We start from the raw sequence: 24,060 nt of genomic DNA on the forward strand, positions 1-24,060 counted from the left end.
TATCGACTGTGGTGTTTGGCTGTTTATTCGGTGGACACTTTGTGACTGACTGAAACTGCATTATGACACCACCATTGCACACCTGCTTCATTCTTCACTTCAACGTAAGCCTCTCGATTAAAATGAAAAGGCACATACAGCATAGCGGGACCAACAGAAACAAACTCGCCGGCCTACAGATTCACGCCAACGCACAGAAGCACAAACATCGACAGTCGTGGCCCAAAGTTCTGAGGAGGACCAAAGTGTTGGTTTTCACATTCTGCTGCTTTAGTGTTTGGAGATCTTTGTGTCAGATGTTTCTCTGGTTCACTGAAGTAGAATGACGAGCAGTTTAGAAGGTTTCAAAGGCTTTTAGTGACAATGACATGAAGTTTTACGCAAAGAGTCCATATTTGCAGCGTTGTCCCTTCTTTCTTTTTCAAGGCCTCTGCCATTCGCCCTGGCAGGCTGTCTTGCCAATCAACTTCTGGGCCCAATCCAGACTAATGGCAGCTGCCCATTCTTGCATAATCCGATTTGGTGGGTTTTTGTTTGTCCACCCACCTCTTGACCACAAGTTCTCAATGGCATTAAGGTCTCGACATTTTTCACCTCCCTGACTTTCTCGTATACCAAGTATTGGAGTCCTCCAAAATTTCCATTTTGAGATTTTGCTGGATGGCGATGCTTTTAGACCTCCCTGAGTCTGAAAATACCATTTTTGGAATTGTCTGTTTGCAAACGCAGTAACTTGAGGACGCTTCCACTTTAGTCAACCAAATTTTACTTACAAGTACTAGCAGGAGTACCCGGCGTTGCCCGGGAATCTATAACTGGTGAATTTCCCAAATGAAAGAAACAGAACATAGAAATAGAACAAACGGTTTTTCTGATTCACATTTTGTTGTAAGTTTGTCCATTTTGGATTGTGTCTGCTGTGGCATTTGAGATGCCCTTGAAATAAACTTTTCTCTGGCATCTGAAGTGGACCGTGGAATTGTAGGTCTTTTTTTTCGGTGGCATGGGTATATTTGTGTAAAGCAGGAGAATTCTAATGTTACATGGTATTGCGTACGGAATATGCACCACAGTGAGATGAATTTACTTTATTTACACTACGTTGGAAAGTGAACAAATCATAGACATATATAGATAGATGCCACATTCACTGTGTTGCCAGTCGACACGATACGTCAGCGCATCCGCCCTATTGCGAGTGGTAAAAGTGCCATTTAAACTAATACACGTAGACATGAAAACTGGGTTTTCTGATGAGAAAACAATAACGTTTAAAACAGTATCGTTTACGTACAACAGATTTTGGCGAATCGTTTAAATGTAATTATGTATATCCATTTATACACCAATAAAGGCAATTATTAAATAATACTATTACTAATTATTATTATTATTAAATGATTCCTCCCATATAAGTAACATTTCGTGGACTGCCTTCTTCCATCTCTGAAACATTTCTAGACTTTGTCCTGTTCTTACGCAACACAGTACTGAATTATTGATTAATACCCGAGTCACCTCACGTATAGATTACTGTAATGCTATTGTATCTGGCATCACACAAAAACTTATCCATCGCTTACAACTTCTTCAAAATTCTGCTGCCAGGATAATAACCTGCTGTTCTAAATCCACTGAACATATTACACCGATTCTCTCTCATCTTCACTGGCTCCCTGTTAACTACCGATTACAATACTAAATACCGCTCTTAACATTTAAAGCTCTGCACAACCTCACTGATCTCCTCCAGACTGACACTCCTCTCGCTCACTCAGATCCTCATCTGCAGCTCGACTTTCTGTACCACACTCAGTTGAACCAACACCGACTTAATATACTTGGCTGTCCAGCGGCGTCACTGCAGCATTCGAACATTCTTAGCCAATCATGCAATACTGCGTCCACATTTGCCACGTTATGTTCTAACTACAGAGGCAGAGTCCCATTGCATGGTTGTAACTTGTATTGAGTCGAGGTATTGACGCAAACACCATACTATCAAATTATATATAAGGATTAGGTACTGATTGAAGATTTCTATCTCATTTTACTTTTCTGATGTTCAATATATTATTGATTTGTCGTTGATGGTTCTTTAATGTACATAATATCAAATCTAATCCTTGGCTGGCAGTTTACTCCTCAGATATCCATCCCCTTATCTGAGTATACAAGAAAGTCGAGGGGAGTCCACTCCCGATTTTTCTCTTGTTCTCCATTGCTTTTGATGCTTGCACCTTGTTAAGTATCCTTGTGTTACAACGGCAACAACTAAAGATGAGATCCTGATCTCCAGGCTAGAGCAGTGGGTGGGCATCACGGCTTTAGGTCTTATCTCTCAAATAGAGATTTTTGTGTCCGCACTGATGATTTTACTTCCACCTCTGTTGCCCTCCCCTGAGGGGTACCACAGGGCTCCATCCTGGGACCTCTTCTGTTCTCCTGCTGCCACTCGGCGCTATTTTCCAGAAACGCCATATTTCCTTTAATCTTTATGCAGATGACTGTCAGGTTTATTTCCCTGTGAAGCGCCCTGCTCCATGTTCTGACCAGCCCCTGCTTGATGGCCTTATTGACATAAGGAGTTGGATGGCATTACATTTTAATGAGAACAAGACCGAAGTCGTGCTATTTATATTTAGACCCAGTGGCACCAGCGGGACCCCCTGCATCGACCTTTCCACTGTGACTTAAGTTGAGAAATCCAGGATCACAAATTTAGTTGTGAAAGTGGATTCCACTTTAAAAGCTGTGTGGACGCAGTGGTAAACTCTCGCTTTTTCCAGTTGAGGCGGCTGTCACAAATCAAGCCTGTTTTGTCTAAACGCACCCTAGAAACAGTGACACCTGCTTTTATAACATCTCTCGTCTAGATTACTGCAAAGTGGGGTGCCACCATCGAGAGACGTGGAGAGCGCAAACCAGATGAACAACTTCTTTAACAGGTTTGACCACCTTGACCCATTCTCGCCTCGGAAGACTGCACCCTCCATCCATCCTTCTACTGGTGCCAGCATAGGAGAGACATCCCCACCCACAATTACAGCAGCGCAGGTGAGCAAAGAGCTGAGGAGACTTCGTGCCAGCAAAGCAGCGGAACCAGATGGAGTATCGCCACGACTGCTGAAGGCCTGTACATTGGAGCTGGGGAGTCCTCTACAGCGCATCTTCAACCTGAGCCTGGAACAGGGGAGAGTCCGCAGACTTTGGAAAACATCTTGCATCACCCCAGTCCCAGAGATATCACGTCCTGGTGAGCTGAATGACTTCAGGCCTGTTGCTCTGACATCACGTGATGAAGACCATGGAGCAGCTGCTGCTTCACCACCTGAGACCACAGGTCCGCCATGCCCTCAACCCTCTGCAGTTCACATACCAAGAGAAGGTGGGAGCGGAGGATGCCATCATCTACATGCTACGCTGATCCCTCTCCCACTTGGACAGAGGCAGTGGTGCTGTAAGAATTATGTTTCTGGACTTCTCTAGCACCTTCAACACCATCCTTAGGGACAAGCTGAAAGAGATGGGAGTAGATTCATACATGGATTGTGAACTATCTAATAAACAGACCTCAGTATGTGCATCTCGGGAACTGCACGTCTGACATTGTGGTCAGCAACACAGGAGCGCCGCAGGGGACTGTACTTTCTCCGGTCCTGTTCAGCCATCATACATCAGACTTCCAATACAACTCTGAGTCATGCCACGTGCAAATGTTCACTGACGACACTATCGTGGGTTGCATCAGGAGTGGGCAGGAGGAGGAGTATAGGAACCTCATCAAGGACTTTGTTAAATGGTGCGACTCAAACCACCTACACCTGAACACCAGCAAAACCAAGGTGCTGGTGGTGGATTTTAGGAAGACTAGGCCCCTCATGGACCCCGTGATCATCAGAGGTGATTGTGCAGACCTATAAATATCTGGGAGTGCAGCTGGATGATAAATTAGACTGGACTGCCAATACAAGAGAGGACAGAGCCGACTATACTTCCTTAGAAGGCTGGCATCCTTCAACATCTGCAATAAGATATTGCAGATGTTCTATCAGACGGTTGTGGCGAGCGCCCTCTTCTACGCGGTGGTGTGCTGGGGAGGTAGCATAAAGAAGAGGGACGCCTCACGCCTGGACAAACTGGTGAGGAAGGCAGGCTCTATTGTAGGCATGGAGCTGGGCAGTTTGACATCCGTGGCAGAGCGACGGGCACTGAGCAGACTCCAGTGGATGCAGTGGATTCTCCATGATTGACAGAACAGGATCATCTCCAGACAGAGGAGCAGCTTCAGCGACAGACTGCTGTCACCATCCTGCTCCACAGACAGACTGAGGAGATCGTTCCTCCCCCACACTATGCGACTCTTCAATTCCACCGGGGGGGGTAAACGTTAACATTATACAAAGTTATTGTCTGTCTGTATACCTGCATTATTATCAATCTTTAATTTAATATTGTTTTTTTTTTTTATTCGTATGCTGCTGCTGGAGTATGGGGAATTTCCCCTTGGGGATTAATAATCTTATTTCTCACCATCTCATAGTCCTTCAGGTGTCTTTTAGCAAACTCCACGCGGGCTGTCATGTGTCTTGCACTGAGGTATGTGTGGAGACAACCAGGCACTGCTCATCACTTGTCCAATACAGTCCCCACAGTGAAGCATGGTGGTGGCAGCATCATGCTGGGGGGGTGTTTTTCAGCTGCAGGGACAGGACGACTGGTTGCAATCGAGGGAAAGATGAATGCAGCCAAGTACAGGGATATCCTGGACATAAACCTTCTCCAGAGTGCTAAGGACCTCAGACTGGGCCGAAGGTTTACCTTCCAACAAGACAATGACCCTAAGCACACAGCTAAAATAACGAAGGAGTGGCTTCACAACAACTCTGTGACTGTTCTTGAATGGCCCAGCCAGAGCCCTGACTTAAACCCAATTGAGCATCTCTGGAGAGACCTAAAAATGTCTGTCCACCAACGTTTACCATCCAACCTGACAGAACTGGAGAGGATCTGCAAGGAGGAATGGCAGAGGATCCCCAAATCCAGGTGTGAAAAACTTGTTGCATCTTTCCCAAGAAGACTCATGGCTGTATTAGCTCAAAAGGGTGCTTCTACTAAATACTGAGCAAAGGGTCTGAATACTTAGGACCATGTGATATTTCAGTTTTTCTTTTTTAATCTGCAACAATTTCAAAAATTCTTTTTTTGTCTGTCAATATGGGGTGCTGTGTGTACATTAAGGAGGAAAAAAATTAATTTAAATGATTTTAGCAAATGGCTGCAATATGACAGAGTGAAAAATTGAAGGGGGTCTGAATACTTTCCGTACCCACTGTAGGTGACAAGTTTACACACCACAGCATTCCACTGTCTGTTCTCCGACGTGAACACGGCGTACGTACAGCACACGGGGTGGGAGTTTATCACCCCCAAGCCTCGGCTTTGTTTTCTTGGCAAGCCGGCCCCTCATTTTAATTGCATTCTGTGTTTCTGCTGGGAAGTGATCCAGGATTGGAAGAAGCTCCGTCTCCTCGAGCGCGGCTATCAGAGGCTAAGTATAGTGTGTGACGCCTGTTGCATAATTTCTTACAGAGCAGGGAGAGCAAGCGAGCAGCGAGTGTGGAGTCAGGCTCGCAGTCGTGGTCTGTGGAGTGAGCTGAACGATGGCGGGATTCAGACAAGAAAATGTGGAAGATTACTATGAGATGGGAGAAGAGCTTGGAAGGTGAGACTCGGACCTCGGATTTCACATTTTGTTTCTTTCAGGGGGTCACAGTTCCTCATAATTTGGCTTTGCTGGTTTTTGTCTGTGTGTGTTTGATGTACAAGGGACATTCAAAAAGTTTCACACTCTTATCTTTTTCATTGGAAAAATGGTGAAGGCGGGAGGAGAGCAGTAGTTGGCCATGTCTGAGAGTGTCATGTCACTGGGAAAATGGCATCGCAAAAGGAAGGTGACCATGTAGGAAATTTGAAACTCTTAATAGTATAGTTTAAATAAAAATAAAATGCGGAAACTTTTTGAACGTCTCTCATGTTAAGACAGCCGATTCAGATGGCTGCCTGGGTCCTAATATCACAGTGCTGCCAGGATTGGCTCCCTGAACTGGAGTAAGTAGGTTACCCATCCATCCATCCATTTTCCAACCCGCTGAATCTGAACACAGGGTCACAGGGTGTCTGCTGGAGCCAACACAGGGCACAAGGCAGAAACCAATCCTGGGCAGGGCGCCAACCCAACACAGTAAGTAGGTTATGTTACTTATTAATTGGTATGCAATTTCTGGGCAGTTATTTAAATGTTACTTCTGGCAGAGCCATTCATAAAAGTGCTGGGGTCCGTTTTTTGATTTTCGTTTTCTTCTTTCATTATTGAGACTTTGAACGTAGGGACTGGTAGGCTGGTAGATTTCTTTACTCCTTCTCATATCATTTGCTTTCTTTTCTCCTTCGAGGCCAACATACCGCATGTCACTTTGCCTCTGTCACGTCTCCTTTCCAACGCAGGCTGATGCCTGAACTTTTTATAGCATCCTCTTAAGCATCTGTTGTCCTCCCAGTAGATGTGCAGTTAAGGAGAATAATGTTCTTCCACGGATTGTTTTACATGGTGGTGGGGGGGAGTAAATGCAGGACTCTTCCTTATTAGTGGTTGAAGTGAGACCCACCAGCAAGGGTTAAACACACTTGTACCTCACAGGTAGGTGAGCCTTTTGTCTCTGTGATTGGGTAATGTACACTTGTAATGGATGCCAACTGCAAGCTCATTGCCTTTTACGTCTCACTGTGTGGCACGCTGACAGTTGGGAGGCTTTGTTTCTTAACCCCTGTGTGTCTTTTTCTATGTTTCTGACAAACGGTGGCTTCATTTTGGCAGCTGCTTACCGTCTGTGGTGTGGTTTAGAAACGTCCATGAAGGCAACTGCCCGGGTGGGCCCACTTAGAAGCCCCTTGGAGTGCTCCTCGGTTGAACTGAAATCTGTTTGGTGTGGCGACTGGGTCTGCTGTGAACAGATTCTCTTAATCGGTGTTTGCTTTTCTGACTTTTGTATTTTTTTTTTTTTTTTTTTTTTTTTTTTTTTTTTTTTTTACACACACATGGCAGGTAAGCTCAGTGGACTCATTTCGAGGGAAGTAAGGTGTATGTAACATCCGATTGCAGACGGCGTACCACGGGTTACGAGTATGGCAGTCAATGTTGTTACTCCTGCTTGTCCTGTTGTGTCCTACACTGTGTGACGATGCGGGTTCTGCGCCATGCTCCCTTCTTGCTTTTGGGAGCCCTTGAACCCAACACCGTCGGTAATGTCACCGATGAGCTTGGCAGTGAGGCACAACAAATGGAGCAAGGAGATGGTGTAAAAAAGTGCCAATGTGCTTTTATTAAAAACAATAATGTCCAAATAAATAGGGTGCAGGGCATCAGTTTCTTCAATAGATAAATAATCCCAATAAAACAGTTGTGAAGTGGAGGTTAAAACAATAAATAAATCCTTTTAAAAAGAAGTGAAAACAATGGCTGGAAGCAATCCCTTTAAAAAACACAAAGCCCAGTATCGTCTTTTACTTGGCGGTTCCCCTGCTTCTCCCATCAGGGCCCCACAACAGGAGTGTCGCCCTACCAGCAGGTGACCTTCTCTTTCTCTTCTCCTTCTCCTGATCTGGAGGCTTCCCGATCTCTGGCTTCGGTTCTGCACTCTCCAGACTGAAACTTAGGTTCCCCAACAGCCAGGACTCTCACGCTGGGGAGTCCATCTCCCAAGCCTCCCGACTCCCGCTGTCTTCCACGGCGACTCATCCTTCTCGCTGGTCACTCCTGCTCCTCACAAACTGTTCAGCGGGAGCGATCACTACCAACTGCCCAAGGTGTTGGGCAAACACCCCGCTAGGGCTCACTGTCCAGCTGCCTGAGAGGCTGTGCTGTCTCTTTCTCCACACTGCTTCCTGCTTTCTTTCACTCTGCAACCTCCGTCTTTCTTTGACTTTCTCTCCCCTCACTAGCCGCCTCGCGCTTCTATTTATGATGAGGGGACGTGATTCACCTGTGGCAATCGGACAGCTCCCGGGAACACTTACGGGTGCGGACGACTCCTCACCTGTGCACTTAAGTGAGAATCGCCCGCACCACGAATTCCTCGAGAGGCGTTCGGCCACACATCACCACACCCCCTCGCTAAGCCGCAAGTGCAGCGATGATTTATTTAAAAAGTGGCCTTTTGACATGAGCTGTGGACCTGCTACACCACACACTGTAGTAACAAGAAATTCTTTCAAGTCCAATGTTTTCACCTGGGCTGTGGAGTCAGAGACAATTTTGGGTACCTGGAGTCGGCAAAAATGTACCGACTCCGACTCCTCCTAATGAATTTATATTGTAATGAAAGAAAATACAGCAAGTTCAAATGTCCCATTTCACAAACAATAGTCCTAATGAAGTCCTTCTGTGATGTAAGAATAAAGCCCAGTGCGTAGTTGTGTTACTACTAGTGTGAAGTTCAGCTGAGCGATTTATACAACCTGACGTTCACATACTGTAATCTGAATTATGGGTTTTCATTTGATTTCAGATATAATATTTTTAACAAGTTCATTTGAGTGTAATGATGTAGGTGGCAGTGTGTGCTATGGGGTTTAAACTGGCCAATACGGTAGAGAGTTGGCGTACTGCCCAGTAATTCTGTGGTTAAATGATGACATATATGTTGCTTTCCTTTAGTTAACATGGTAAACACATTAGCATATTAAATACAGAGGAGTTGGAAGTACTGGAAACTTAAGGAGTCGAAGGATTTATCTGCAGACTCCACAGCCCTGGTTTTCATGTCCTTGCACTTCGATCGTTTCACATCACACATTGAAGTCGATCCACTGACACTCGGTTGCCGTCACAGAGATGGCAGGAAGAACAAAAGAAAACTACAGCAGACGCTCAGTAGCAACTGAAATAAAGTGAGATTTGCACAAGTGTTTTAAACAGCTGCTCAATTCCAAGGAAGTCGCGATTGGCATTGCCACTCTTGTTTGCTACTTCATTGTCCCTGATGCCTCGTGTGCCTTTTGAGAGAGGGTGGCTGCCTGTTTAGAAGTACCGTATATACTCGTGTATAAAAGTCGGTTGTAAAATCAGACCCCGATTTATACGCCTGTTCAAAAATACGACACTTCAATTTTTAGAATGGTTGTAGGTAAAGGTGTCGATGATAGGAAGATGGCCGGCAATGGAAAATCATATCTCCTCCAGTCTCACACCAGTTTTCTCAGACGCATTGAATTTTGTTGCAGCCGCACAGTTAACAAATTCTTTCACCACTTCGACTTTTAATTTAAAACCAGCTTCATATTTTTTTCTGATCGAACGCTCCATCATAGATGAGGGATGCTCTTACGATAAAGGTGAATGAGGATGTGCGATACACAAATCAGTGCAAACGTCGCTTCATAATAGTTTGGGTATTAAATACCGTGTGGTCACGTAGGCCCAATACATAGAAGAGAACGGCCGTGTGCTCCATGGTTACTCTGTCAGGTAGGCGTTAGCATATCATAATCTCTTGGACCAATAGTGTGAGTTTTCTGTGTTCAACTTGTACGACCGACATTATAAAATACCAGTAACGGTGCACTGCTGTAACGATAACGTGCAGTGAATCCACTTGACTTGACATTCCTAGTTCTCATCCTCTGTTTCTCTGTACATTTACCATTCGTTTGCTCAGAGGTTGATGCGCTTGTTGCTTCCTGAGCACTTCTTCTTTACTTCACCCTAGCGGCCCGCTTCTTCTCTTCTTTCGTCGGCATCTTTTTGCGTTAAAACTGATGAAGTCAGTGTTTGTGTTGCAATTACTTTGTACATTTTCTTTAATTTTTCACTTAAGCTGGCACTTAAATCATTCTTGAGGCAGATTGAAGACTTAAGATATGAAGAGGTAGGGCTGAGAACGGTGAAGGTGGTAGGGATGCCGCTGCTGAGAGTTGACTCTACAATACTTCTTCTTTCAGCTGCTCCTGTTAGGGGTCGCCACAGCTGATCATCTTCTTCCATAACTTTCTGTCCTCGTCATCTTGTTCTGTTACACCCATCACCTGCATGTCCCCTCTCACCACATCCATAAACCTCCTCTTAGGTCTTCCTCTTTTCCTCTTCCTTGGCAGCTCTATCCTTAGCACCCTTCTCCCAATATACCCAGTATCTCTCCAAACCAACGCAGTCTCGCCTTTCTGACTTTGTCTCCCAACCGTCCCACCTGAGCTGACCCTCTAATGTCCTCATTTCTATTCCTGTCCATCCTTGTCACACCCAGTGCAAATCTTCACATCTTTAACTCTGCCACCTCCAGCTCTGTCTCCTGTGCCACCGTCTCCAGCCCATATAACACAGCTGGTCTCACTACCGTCGTGTAGACCTTCCCTTTCACTCTTGCTGATCCCCGTCTGTCACAAATCACTCCTGACTCTTCTCCACCCATTCCACCCTGCCTGCACTTTTTCACCTCTCTTCCAAAATGAAATAAAAAGAGAAACAACCTTGGAGGTCAGTCATCACCCCAAAAGCGGACAGTAGACGTCACGTAGTACATGTGTACCAAATTTCAGGTCAGTAGGTCAAACCGTTTGAGAGCTACAGGTGATTTGAAATCCTGGACAGGCAAACGGACAGCCACAGTATTATTATATATAAAGACCAGAAATTAGAATCAAGCCCCGACTTATCGGCGGGAGAACTTAAACGCGAGTATATATGGTGGTAGTTGTCGTCGTCTTTCGGCTGCTCCTGTTAGGGGTCACCACAGCTGATCATCTTGTCCCAGTACAATGCTATATACTGTATACCCTGCTGTTCGTTCTTAAACTCTGTGAAGTGCCTTGAGCATGGGAAAGTCGCTATATAAATGTAGTATTATTATCTCTCCCTGTCCTCGTCAACTTGCTCCGTCACACCCATCACCTGCATGTCTTCTCTCGCCACATCCATAAACCTTCTCTTAGGCCTTCCTCTTCTCCTCTTGCCTGGCAGCATGAGGTGGAACCCCAGCTGCTAAAATCTGATGATGCATTGTCCCATTTCCATTCCTGCGTATTTTTTCCCAGAGCAGTGGAATGAATTTAAGAACTCTCCACGTCTTTTGAAAGAGCAGAACTAATGAAGCTCTGCGTGTTCGGATCTGCAAGGACTGAAGAGGGCTCAGGAATGACCACAGTGCGCTAATGGTTTTCAGAGCATTACACGCCATATCGGGTTTCACGTATTAAAAGCATACACTGAGATTGTTTTAGTGAATGCCCTGAGCAGTTTCCATGACGTCTTTGTTTTACCCATAAGCATCTGTTCTGCTAATTCCCAACTGAGCTGTAGTCTTTGGGCAATTAAATACGTAGTCACCAGCAAATGTCCAGGTGGAAATTGTAGGTTTTGTCAAAGGCTGTAAATCTAAAATCTCTTTCAGTGACGGGTTGAATTACTTCACTCCAGTGATGACTGAAGTGGTTTTCTTAAAGCTGCGTTTTGGCTCCACTGCGTCCGTAAGTTGAGTCACTGCTTTTGCAAACAAAAGGCCAGATTAGTACCTTTATATGGAAAACCATCCTGGCAGCCAGCTGCTTGCAAAGGGTGACCTCATTCTTTGACTATGTGTTTCGTCTGCCTCCATGGAATGCACTTGGCAGCGAATCACAAGAAATGATTTCGAAAGGATCAGGCTGCACAATAACTGCATTCTGGCTCATTCTACAGGAGATCACCCTTTAAAGAATTATTTACTTTAAGCCTTTCAGGACTCTGCAGCTTACAAGTTTGGTTCAGAAAGTATGAATGGGTTTGATATTTACTTTTTGAAGTAGTTTGTAGAAAGGTTGACAACTTTTGATGGAATCCTAACATTTATTGAAATTTTATATAATCCGATGACATGCAAAATCCCTGCTGATGGTGTGTCTCGTAGCACTGATGATCGAGAAGGCATCCAAAATCACCTTAAGCTTTAAGAGTCTTGTAGTTGGCTATGCAGACTGCACACCCTGTGCATGAGAACACTCTGGACGAGAGCAGGCCATTCAGCCCATCAAAGCTCGCCAGTCTTCTCCACTTATTTCTTCCAAAAAAAAAAAAACATCAAGTTGAGTTTTGAAAGTCCCTAAAGTCTTACTGTCCACCACACTACTTGGTCGCTTATTCCAAGTGTCTATTGTTCTTTGTGTGAAGAAAAACTTCCTAATGTTTGTGTGTTCTCGATGAACTCATTTTAAAGTCCCCGTCTCGATCCACTGGACTGATGCCCTTTATCATTTTAAACACTTCAGTCAGGTCTCCTCTTCATCTCCTGTAAAGGCTCAGCTCCTTTAATCTTTCCTCATATCTCATCCCCTGTAGCCCTGTAATCAGCCCAGTCGCTCTTCTCTGGACCATCTGTAGTGCTGCTATGTCTTTATGGAGACTAAAACTTCACCCAGGACTCCAGATGAGGCCTCACCAGTGTGTTATAAAGCTTGAGCAGAACCTCCTGTGACTTGTACTCCACACATCAAGGCACTATATAACCTGACATTGCTGTGAGCCTTCTTACTGGCTTCTGAATACTGTCTGGCAGTTGATAGCTTAGAGTCCACTATGACTCCTAAATCCTTCTGGACTCTCGATTTTCAGACCCCCCATTGTGTATTCAAACCTCACATTTTTACTTCCTATGTGTCATTCTTTACATTTACTGACATGAAATTTCATCTGTCACAGATGTGCCCAAGTCCTTCTGTGATGATGTAACCGATTCCAAATGATCTGCTAATCCACCTATTTTGGTAATATCTGCAAACTTAACCAGCTTGTTACTTCTATTCCTATCTAAATCATTTATATATAAAAGCCAAATCCCACTGACTCACTCATCAGAAACTCTTCCTAATCATGTGGACTTGGGACTTGAAATTTGGAATGTAGGTTACCCTTGGCTCATAGGTGCTCGCTAAGAGACGGTTTTTAAAATGTTGTGGTCCAAGTGCGAAATTTTAGTTTTTTACACCCGTTTGTATGTCTGTCCGCATTTCACGAGAAAACTACTTAACGGATTTAGATCTTTTTTTTTTTTTTCTAGAATTTGCTTGAACATTCCAGTTGATGTTGCGACTTCTCTAATTGCACTAAGAATCATAGTTCACTTGCAGGAGCGATACATTCACAACAATCTGAGACAGAGGCTGCGGGCCATGGAGAGGGGGAAGAGTGACGTCAGGAGTAGAGAGCCGGCCCACTAATACGAGGGCGAAGCCGCAGGGGATGGCTAGTCAGTCATTATCCGACCCGCTGTATCCAACACAGGGGTCTGCTGGAGCCAGTCCCAGCCAACACAGGGTGCAAGGCAGGAACACATCCCCGGGCAGGGCGCCAGCCCACTACAGTGGCTAGTCATTTATAGATATTTAAAAATAGCAGCAGCCACAACACTGACCCCTGCTGGTCATCACTCTTAACATCGGCCAATTCTGAGAAGGTTCCTCACTTGCACCATCACCCCCTGCTTCCTGTGTCTGAGCCAATTAAACCGATCACCGGCTGACCCCATGGATTGATGTTTGTGTTGGTGTCTAAGAGTGTTGTACACCAACATAAAGGACTGTGGTGGCTGCGGACTCTTAGGGCTTCCCCTGAAATGCTCCTGTCTTGTAGTCCCGCTTTGTGTCTGGATGTGGTGCAGTAGGAAGAGCCATTATGAAGATGAAGGCTTAGCGAGAGTCGAGTTAATACTGCATGTCTAGCATAGCCCGGCCACAAGTTATTTAAATGGTTTATTTAAAGTGCACTTGGCAATAATCGCAGAACAGCTGCGTCCTTTTACCTTCATTCTGGGAGCACCATCAGTGACCGTGTGTGTGTGTCTGGGGATTTGGCTCTTTAAAGAAATTCTAAGCAGTGTATCCAGATGTGGACAGATTTGTTAGTCCCCTTACAGCTTATTGGGGGAGAAAAGTGCTGCAGGCCTCATGAAAAGCAGTTGTCCCCTCTGCCCTTGCATGCCATCAGTATGTCAGCGAAAAGAGAGGACGTTTTGCGCATTCTACAAATGCGTGTTTTTTTTTTTTTTGTAACAGTTTATTGAATTTATTAAAATCAAATAACATTCCATAGAAGTAAGTCAAATTTTACAAAACTAGATTTGAAACAAATCAACCACCACCCATGAGGGAGAGTGCCAGGCCAACAGAGTAAAACTTTAATAGTAGGAAAAATTAATAAATAGAATAAAAAAAGGAAATATAACCCGCTTCCTCAATTTTAAAGGCTTATTCTATGATGTCATTGATCAGATCCTGCCAGGTTTTGAAAAAGTTTTGCCTCTAAGTGAGAATTTGATTTTTGTTTTTCCCAATTTCAGATAAAATAGAACATCTGTGACCCACTGACTTAAGAGCCGAGTTAGGATTCTTGCAGTTGAGCGAGACAAGTCGACGTGCCAGTAGTGTAATAAAGCCCATGACAGTTTGTCTTCCTCCACTTTAAGCCCATCTGGAAATACAAATATGTTCTAAAATGACCCGGACTCAAATGTTGGGACCCCTAGAAAAGACCCTAAATCATTATATAATACTCCCCCCCAACTTGCTATTTGCTTTTACTTTGTATCACACACGTCTCCGATCGTGCATTCAGTCATTTAACCCTTTAACCGCCAACTCCCTAAATATTCCCCACGCCAGGCGAAATCTGAACAATTTTCGTTTTTTTACTTTTTTACATTTTTTTTACATTTTTTACATTTATTCAAGCAGTATTGACCACTAAATGTTGTGCAAGTTGCCAGTGTATACACGAAATCTATAAATGTAACCTGAATTCTCAGCTAAGCAAAACATCTTGATACCAAACCGTGCCCTTTTCAATGGTAGATACTGTCGAAACTGTAAGCGGCCCTTCCACGACAATAAACTTTCATCAACTGCAACTGACGGTCCTGGCATGTAGGGCAACTGAAATGCTTCAAATAAATGATCAATCAAAGGACGTAGCTTGAACAAGTGGTCGCGGTTTGGATCTTTCTTATCTGGCTCGTTTCTGTTGTCATTCAAATGAAAGAATTTCAGCAGCAAAGAGAATCGGTTACGTGTCATGACAGCTGCAAAAATAGGTGTTGCATACATAGGATCTGTAGACCAGTACATCTCAATATCTGGTTTTCTGATTATTCCCATCAACATCAAAATCCCAATGAATTTTTTCATTTCGTTTTCATCAGTGTCAAACCAAGCACAAACACGGGAATGTGGAGGTAAATTGGGATTTTTCTCAATAAACTGTGCTGCATACAGATTTGTCTGATGAACAAAATGTCTGACACAAACAGCTCATAAAACTGCTCAGCAGTGTAATTGTTTACATCAACAATAAAGCCACACGTTCCCTCAAACGAATGCAGAAAAGGTAGTTCACCACGGGCAGCAGCCCAGCTGAGATGCTGGGGATACACCCACTCAGCGCCGTCATCCGATGCGTCTTCATTCACAGTATCATGCAGCGCACGTTGCTGCTCATCACTGTAGCTAAAATCTTCTTCAGAACTGCTACAATCATGATCAGAACTGTCCAAAATCGCCTGCAAAGCCTCACTTGAAGTCAGTTTACATTTCGCCATATTCACAGCTGTTACATGCGAATCACGTCACATGACCGGCCAAAACAACCACAGACTTGTCGAAATACAACGTAGTAATAATACCCACGCCAAACCGTCAGTTATACTACTTGCCAGGCATTCATATAACCACAGGCAAATGTGCCGGATAATTCCGGCAGTATGGCGTTAGCAATAAAACAACGGTGCCGGATATATCCGGCAGAGGGCGGTTAAGGGGTTAACCAATTCAAATGGACAAATATCCTCACTCTACTGTGTGATGTCATCGTGTGTCCCACGCTGAACAGGGACCATAGAAGGCAAAGCAAAGAGTCATCTGAGAAGATCGGAAAGAAAATGAATAAACAGGCACGTGAAAGGCAAAGGCTAGAAGACCACCACCTCCAAGCAGCTTTTGATGTGCCTGTGATGACAGCTGCAAGTATTATGAAGAAGCTGAAGGTCCTGGGACTGTAGGCAACCTCCCTGGAATTGACCCCAGAGTGGCAGACAAAGGACAACTTCCAAAGAGACAAGCTGAACTCTGGGGTTCAAGGTCCATTGGGGTCTGATTGCACCATTTGCTGCTTTTTGAGTGACTGTGGGCTCAATGGAAAGAGACCCAGGAGGACTTCAGTGTTGGGTTACTGAGGACCATCGTCTTACAAATGAGTGCCAAACTAAGTGGCTGTACTTCCTTGCGTCTTTTGGAACTCCTTTCCATTTTGTGACAGGTGTGCAGTTTTCATGTGCTCTGCATGTTCAGGATTGATTGAATGTTTTGAGGTTTTGCTGTTTAGGGGTCCTCTGTCTTCCTAAATAGTGATAGGAAATTGACCATTTTTGGACTGATGTCTGTAGTGAGTCATACAAATGGATGAGCGCTGCAGTGTGCGTCTCTTCCTTTTTCAGGTAGTTGTTTGAAGCACCGCCAGTCTGCTGTGTGATTCTTGTTCACTTGTGCTTCTTTCAAGCCTGAGCCAAATTGTTGACGGTGAAGAACTGTCACTGGGTGTAGTTTCTTTATACACGTACTGTACAATACAGCAACAACAGTCTTTCGTATATTAGAACTAGCTGTGTAAAAGCCTGAGGTCCTAGAAACTATTGACATCAGGAAAAAAAAAATTGAAAATGTAGAGATGTCGGGTAATTGAAAGGAACGACTCTGGGCGTGTCTGTCCAAGGACGATTCATTTTGCTGACGCGCTCTCCTCGCTTGTGTATTAACGGTGGGAGGAAAAGGGACCCCGTGTTGCTGATGTTAGTGGCTAAGAGATTTTTTTGTCTGTCTTCTGCGGTTTCGTTTTCCTGATGTGCTCACCCCGCTTGTGGTGGTGGCGGCTAAGCGAGTTTTCTGTTTCCTCGGAGGCGGAGCCCTAACCCTGACTCTGCCTCTCTCTTCCAGACAGACACTTCCACACATTGGAGTTTATAAGATGGATGTGCTTGTTCTGCACAACTTTAGTATACGGTATCTCGCAAAAGTGAGTACACCCCTCACATTTTTGTAAATATTTTATATCTTTTCATGGACAACACTGAAGATATGACACTTTGATCCAATGTAAAGTAGTCCTTGTAACGGTGTAAATTTGCTGTCCACTCAAAATAACTCCCCACACATCCATTAATGTCTAAACCGCTGACAACAAAAGTGAGTACACCCCTAAGTGAAAAATGTCCAAATTGTGCCCAAAGTGTCAAACTTTTGTGTGCCCACTATTATTTTCCAGCACTGCCTTAACTCTCTTGGGCATGGAGTTCACACGAGCTTCTCACAGGTTGCCACTGGAATCCTCTTCCACTCCTCCATGACAACATCACAGAGCTGGTGGATGTTAGAGACCTTGTGCTCCTCCACCTTCCCCACAGATGCTCAATAGGGTTTAGGTCTGGAGACATGCTTGGCCAGCCCAGCACCTTTACCCTCCATTTCTTTAGCAAGGCAGGTCTTGGAGGTGTGTTTGGTGTCGTTATCATGTTCAGTTTCTGAAGGGAGGGGGATCATGCTCTGCTTCGGTACATGTTGGCATTCATGGTTCCCTCAATAAACTGTAGCTCCCCAGCGCCAGCAGCACTCATGCAGCCCCAAACCATGACACTCCCACCATCATGCTTGACTGTAGGCAAGAAACACTTGTCTTTGTACTCCTCACCTGGTTGCCACCACACATGTTTGACACCATCTGAACCAAATAAGTTGATCTTGGTCTCATCAAACCACAGGACGTGGTTCCAGTAATCCATGTCCTTGGTCTGCTTGTCTTCAGCAAACTGTGCATCATCTTTAGAAGAAGCTTCCTTCTGGGACGGCAGCCATGCAGACCAATTTGATGCAGTGTGCGGTGGGCATATGGTCTGAGCACTGACAGGCTGACCACTGGCAGCACTCATATGTCTATATTTTCAAAAGACAACCTCTGGATACGACGCTGAGCACAGGCACTCAACTTCTTTGGTCGACCATGGCGAGGCCTGTTCCGAGTGTTAAACCGCTGTATGGTCTTGACCAGCGTGCTGCAGCTCAGTTTCAGGGTGTTGCCAATCTTCTTATAGCCTACGCCATCTTTATGTAGAGAAACAATTCTTGTTTTCAGATCCCCAGAGTTCTTTGCCATGAGGTGCCATGTTGAACTTCCAGTGACCAGTAGGAGAGCGTGTGAGAGCGAGAACACCAAATTTAACACACGTGAGACCTTGTAACATTGAGTCCCATGACACCGGGGAGGGAAAAGGGCTAATTGGGCACAATTTGGACATTTTTGACTGAGGGGTGTACTCACTTTTGTTGCCAGCGGTTTAGACATTAATGGCTGTGTTTTAGTTACTTTGAGGGGACAGCAAATTCACACTGTGATACAAGCTGACTACTTGACATTGTGTCAAAGTGTCATATCTTCAGTGTTGTCCCATGAAAAGATATAATCAAATATTTACAAAAATGTGAAGGGTGTACGCACTTTTGTGAGATACTGTACAAACATGTTAAAGTAATGTTTATATAATCATGTGATATTCTGTACACCCCACTTTTTTATATATATATGGACCTCTCAAGATCTCCTCTTCACTTAAACAGCATCTATAGTTAACAATATTACAAGCATCATGTGACATTTCTATTTTGTCTGTTGTAGAATTTAAATAAACATAAATGCAAATATCACAGGTGGAGCAAGTAAGCCGACCTTTACATTTGTCACTAATCGGGCACAGATGTAGTGTTAGAACGTCTGTCGTCGTCTCAGATATTTAGTTTGGTTTGCTCCTTGCCGTGATCACCAGGTCCCAAATGAAAGGGCCCTCCTGAGGCCTGCAGAAAGAAGACAAGTTGGCACCTCGGAGTCCGGGATATTTAAATATGGTTAAGCTTTTTTTTTTTTCTCAATACATTTTTAAAGAATTGGAATTCAAATTCTAACTTCAGTACCACATAGTATCCATTGTTATTGCTAAAGGTTGCTTTCTATTTTGTGCTTGTTCTTTCCATGAAGGATTAAGAAATCTAAATTACCAGAAATGAAAAGGAAATTTGAGTCATGCAGGCAGAGTGTGATGAAACATTAAAACTCGGGACCGTCTAAAGCTGAGCTGACCTGAACGCAACGCACTGCTGGACTTGAGATGACAAGCAGTATGAAATATGAGGGCGACTAGACCGACAGAAGCTCAAGAAATCAATAAATAATAAATACACAATAGAATTGCTTAAAAGGAAAAAAATGTCTGACTTGTCTAAAGATGGAAAGAGCAGGGAATGTTCTAGTCAGACATTATAAAGGCAGGTGTAAAGGAGCCCATGTGGTGTGTCTAGACATCCTGAAGATTTGTTGGATAAAAGACCTCAACGCTGCTGCTGCTGTGTGTGTGTGAAACAATAATTCAGAGTTAAAATTCGTTTGCAGAGCACAATGAAATATGTAAGCATTAGTTTTACAATTGTCATGAAGAGAACTACTAAAATGGTTAAAGTAAAAATAATGTACTGGAATGAAGTTTGATGTCCAAAACAGAAAGTACAAAGACAGGGGTGTCGAACTCTGGGCTACAGGTTTTCATTCTAACCCTTTCTCCTAATCAGTGACCAGTTTTCACTGCTAATTAACTCGTTTGCCCTTTGTTTTAATAGCCCTGTTTTTAAGGATTCAGTGCTCTGACTTGATTCATTTCTTCATTAAATGACAGCCAAACAGAAATGAGGCGTGAAACGAGCCACCAGATGACCAGCTAAACTGGGTCTTCAAACTCCAACCAATTTCACTCCATCCAGTTTCTTAATGAGAAGCTGATTCTTGCTGTTAATTAAACTCATTCTTTAATTCCATGGCTTGTTGCTGCTCTCATTCTGCCACAGCAGACATTTCCAAAACTGTTGATTTTCTGTTTTTTTCTAAGAACACCATCAAGATGTTTGGGTGATCTGAGAGATCAGTCTTACTGAGACCTTCACCTTTATTTTCAGATATTGTGGATAGCTGGTGGTGTGGGCGGCTCGTTTTGTCTCATTATTGTTTTGCTGCTAATTAAGGAAAAAAACAACAAAGGGGCGGAGTCAAGTTAATTAAAATTAAGGCAAAAGAAGTTAATTAGCAGCAAAAAACTAGTCACTAACGAAGAAGATGATTAGAATGAAAACCTGCAGCCACTGCGGCCCTCCAGGCCTGGAGTTCGACACCTGTGTACTAATCGGTGATGGGCAGTAAATGTGGACAGTTGTCACATACAGAGATGGCAACAGGAGTTGGCAGAAAAGACTTTTATTCCCACCCTAACCAACCAAGCAGTCCAAGTGAATGTATGCGTTAATCAGCACTGTTATGTAAATTCCGTTTATAAAATAGACCTCCGCCTTTGACTTGGACCCCCCCCCCCTGACGACTCTGTAACAGACTGCTATGGTGAACGCTCCCTCTTCATGAAGAGATAATGAAGACGCACAAAGTTTCCTATCTAGTAACGACGAGATTTCACTTCCTCCACATGTGTCCCAGTGAGTATGCTCAGCATCATTCATAATGCTGTAACGGCCGACCCCTTTTACCCAGCCGGCAGCTACACCTCCAAGACCAGTGGCCTGGATAATTTACTGAGAGATAATCTAACTATCAAGCCGTACTTCTTACCAATTGAATTTTTCCCCACAATCGACGGTGAAAAATATAAACACACACAAACAGGATGTAAAATTAAACAGATTATATGTATTAAATGAAATATCAAAATAGAAACAAATATAAATATCCCTCCACCCCAGCAATAAGACACCACCAAATATATATAAATATATACAACAAAAACCCTCCCTTGTCCCTGTAACAAATAAACACACAACACGAAAACAACAATGAATGATAAACTGAAAATGAATGAGAACGTGAGTCCGGTAATAATGAAACTGTCCTGAAAGCGGATGACTGAATTAGTGATATTGAGTTGTTTGAATCTCCCCGGAAAAAATGGAACAGCCTCACTGTGAATCCTCGTGTGTATGGTGGATGATTAAGTCCTACCCCGGGGTCTTTCGTGGTGAGGTCCTTGAAATAAATCCGGCAGATGGAAAAACAAACTAGATTGGCAAGCGCGATGTGGACAATAACTGGTACCGTTGGTTCGTGGTCGTGAATAAAAAATCTCCTTCTCTCTTCCTTCTCCTCCTGCTGGCTTATATAGTCCTCTAACGGCTGGGATTAATTGATTGTAAACCGGTGTTTTCCAGGTTGGCGGCTGTGGTCTCCTTCCATCATCGGGGACGGCATTAACTGATGCACATAAACAGTAAACGGGACAATGAAACGAGACGCACTCAGAACTGACATTTAAACACTATGTGGCCCCGCTACAATGCCACTCACTTTTTGTCTTGTCTTCTCTCTTCCTCCACCGCATTCTGATGGTCCAGAGGCTGCTCCATAACCAGTCCTGCCGCCTTCATTGGTGTGTTGAATCGGTGGGCCTCTCTCGAAGTTAGTGGGGTCAATGACAGTTGTGCCATTTTGTGTTTGTGTTTTTAACATGAAGCTTTTTGCTATTAAGTGACTACTGGTGCAGGCAGTCCTACTTTATATATGGCACCGTTAGCAATGTGGCTCTTTATAAGGCACTCAAGATAGATAGATACTTTATTAATCCCTAGGGGATATTCACATACCCCAGCAGCAGCTTACTGATACAAAAAACAATATTAAAGAGTAATAAAAATGCAGGTAAAAACAGACAATAACTTTGTATAATAACGTTTACCCCCCAGATGGAATTGAAGTCTCGCATAGTGTGGGGGAGGAACGATCTCCTCAGTCTGTGAGTGGAGCAGGACGGTGACAGCAGTCTGTCACTGAAGCTGCTCCTCTGTCTGGAGATGATCCTGTTCAGTGGATGCAGTGGATTCTCTATGATTAACAGGAGTCTGCTCAGCGCCCGTCGCTCCGCCACGGATGTCAACCTGTCCAGCTCCATGCCTACAATAGAACCTGCCTTCCTCACCAGTTTGTCCAGGCGTGAGACGTCCCTCTTCTTTATGCTGCCTCCCCAGCACACCACCGCGCAGAAGAGGGCGCTCACCACAACCGTCTGATAGAACATCTGCAGCATCTTCTTGCAGATGTTGAAGGACGGCAGCCTTCTAAGGAAGTATAGTCGGCTCTGCCCTCTCTTGTATTGGTAGTCCAGTCCAATTTATCATCCAGCTGCACTCCCAGGTATTTATAGATCTGCACCCTCTGCACACAGTCGCCTCTGATGATCACGGGGTCCATGAGGGGTCTGGGCCTCCTAAAATCCACCACCAACTCCTTTGGTTTTGCTGGTGTTCAGGTGTAGGTGGTTTGAGTCGCACCATTTAACAAAGTCCTTGATGATGATAAGCACAGAATAGGAAATGCCAGACTTCATCCTATAAATCATCGTTGCTGTGATTGGATTAAGAAAGACAAAAGTTTATGAAAAACAGAGATTGGGCAAAACTAAACAAAGAACAAAATAAGGTCTAATGGTCAGGAGGACAGAAAAAACAAACCAAACCAAACCTCCAGAGGGCTGGAGGAACAATGAAAAATGTGCAGGGGTTCCGAGGCCACGAGACCACCCAACAAACCCCCACCACCAGGGGCATTCTACCTAACATAGATAATCTCAATCAGTCTTCATGGTTTTCAGGCTTCACGTGAAAGAATTTGATGATGTTCACATGGACATCTGGCCTTTAGTCCATACAGTAACAGCCGCAATTGAAAACTAAAACAAAAAATTTAACTCTGAGACCTTTTCAGAGGATTTGTACTTGATGGTTGTAAATTCTTGTCAGTTTTTGGTGGTGTTGTCACAGCTAACGTCCACATAAGGTGCAGCCTGGTGGTGTCATTTCTTCGGCAGTGAAGAGGATGGACTGTAGGATTTAGATAATGAAGATTACACACTGCAAGCACTTTGTGATTTGCAGAGGCACTGTGAGTAGGGGGAAAGTAAAAAATATATCTATTACTAAACGAAGGTTGTATATATGCACGGATGCCAGATGCACCGAAGTGCATGCGCACTGCGCCCTAGGGTCAAACCCAGCAGCTTCCCAGAGTCAGTAGGTGGCGCCCAAACAACACAACACGACCTGTAAACTAAACTTCACATCACAATACAACCGCCGCCCGAACGTGAACACCACCGCATATACAACCTTCGTTTAGTGATGTTTGTATATATATATATATATATATATATATAATATGCAATGAAGAAGCACCGAAAGCGCCCCAGAGTCAAACCCCGTGCCTTCCCAGAGTCAGTAGGTGGCGCCCAAACAGCACAACACGACTTGTAAACTAAACTTGAGGAAAAGCGTGCACGCCAGGTTGTATATATGCACGTATGCCAGAGGCCACAAGCAAGCCATACACACTACCACCGCCGCCCGCACCACCGCATATACCACCTTCATTTAGTAATGTACCCCTCCAAGCCCAGGTCCGCCGCCGTCGGCTAACGACACAACCATAGAAAAACAAAAATGAGACCGCTAAAAACAATGAACAAAGGCGTCTACACGCGCTTCTGAAACCCAGAACCACCAGAAAAGAAACCGCTTTAGTACAAATATGTTTGTTTAATTAAATGAAAACTTTCCCAGGACACACCCACCCTCCATGATTTTTCTTCCCTCCAAATATCGAAGGGAACAGAAAGTGATTGCCATTCTTGGATTTGCGATTCTTTCGAGAATCGCGGGTTTGCTGGTATCTTGTATATAAAGGTCTAGGCGTGGTTCTGTCTGTCCGTCCGTCAAAGTGAGAGGTGGAGTCAGGGTAAGAGCTCCGCCTCCGAAGAAACAAAGTCGCTTGGCCGCTAATACACAAGTGAGGCGAGCACATCGGCAAAACAAATCCTCCGAGGAGAGAGAGAGACGCCCAGTCGTTCCTTTCAATTACCTGACATCTCTACATTTCAATTTTTTTTTTTTTTTTTCTTGGAC

At 44.2% G+C, this 24,060-nt stretch overlaps 1 protein-coding gene across 1 annotated transcript in view; it reads left to right on the forward strand.

Annotated features, from left to right (window-relative positions):
• dapk3 (death-associated protein kinase 3) overlaps nucleotides 1-24,060 on the forward strand; it is an 89,302-nt gene that overhangs the window by 14,053 nt on the left and 51,189 nt on the right. The window contains exon 2 of the mRNA XM_051935011.1: nucleotides 5,593-5,725. Coding sequence (XP_051790971.1) covers nucleotides 5,664-5,725 — 62 coding nt within the window. The 5' untranslated portion in view covers nucleotides 5,593-5,663. The remainder of the gene's footprint in view (nucleotides 1-5,592; nucleotides 5,726-24,060) is intronic.

This window comes from Erpetoichthys calabaricus, chromosome 12, assembly GCF_900747795.2.
Source record: "Erpetoichthys calabaricus chromosome 12, fErpCal1.3, whole genome shotgun sequence".
In the NCBI taxonomy this organism is placed as follows: domain Eukaryota; kingdom Metazoa; phylum Chordata; class Cladistia; order Polypteriformes; family Polypteridae; genus Erpetoichthys; species Erpetoichthys calabaricus.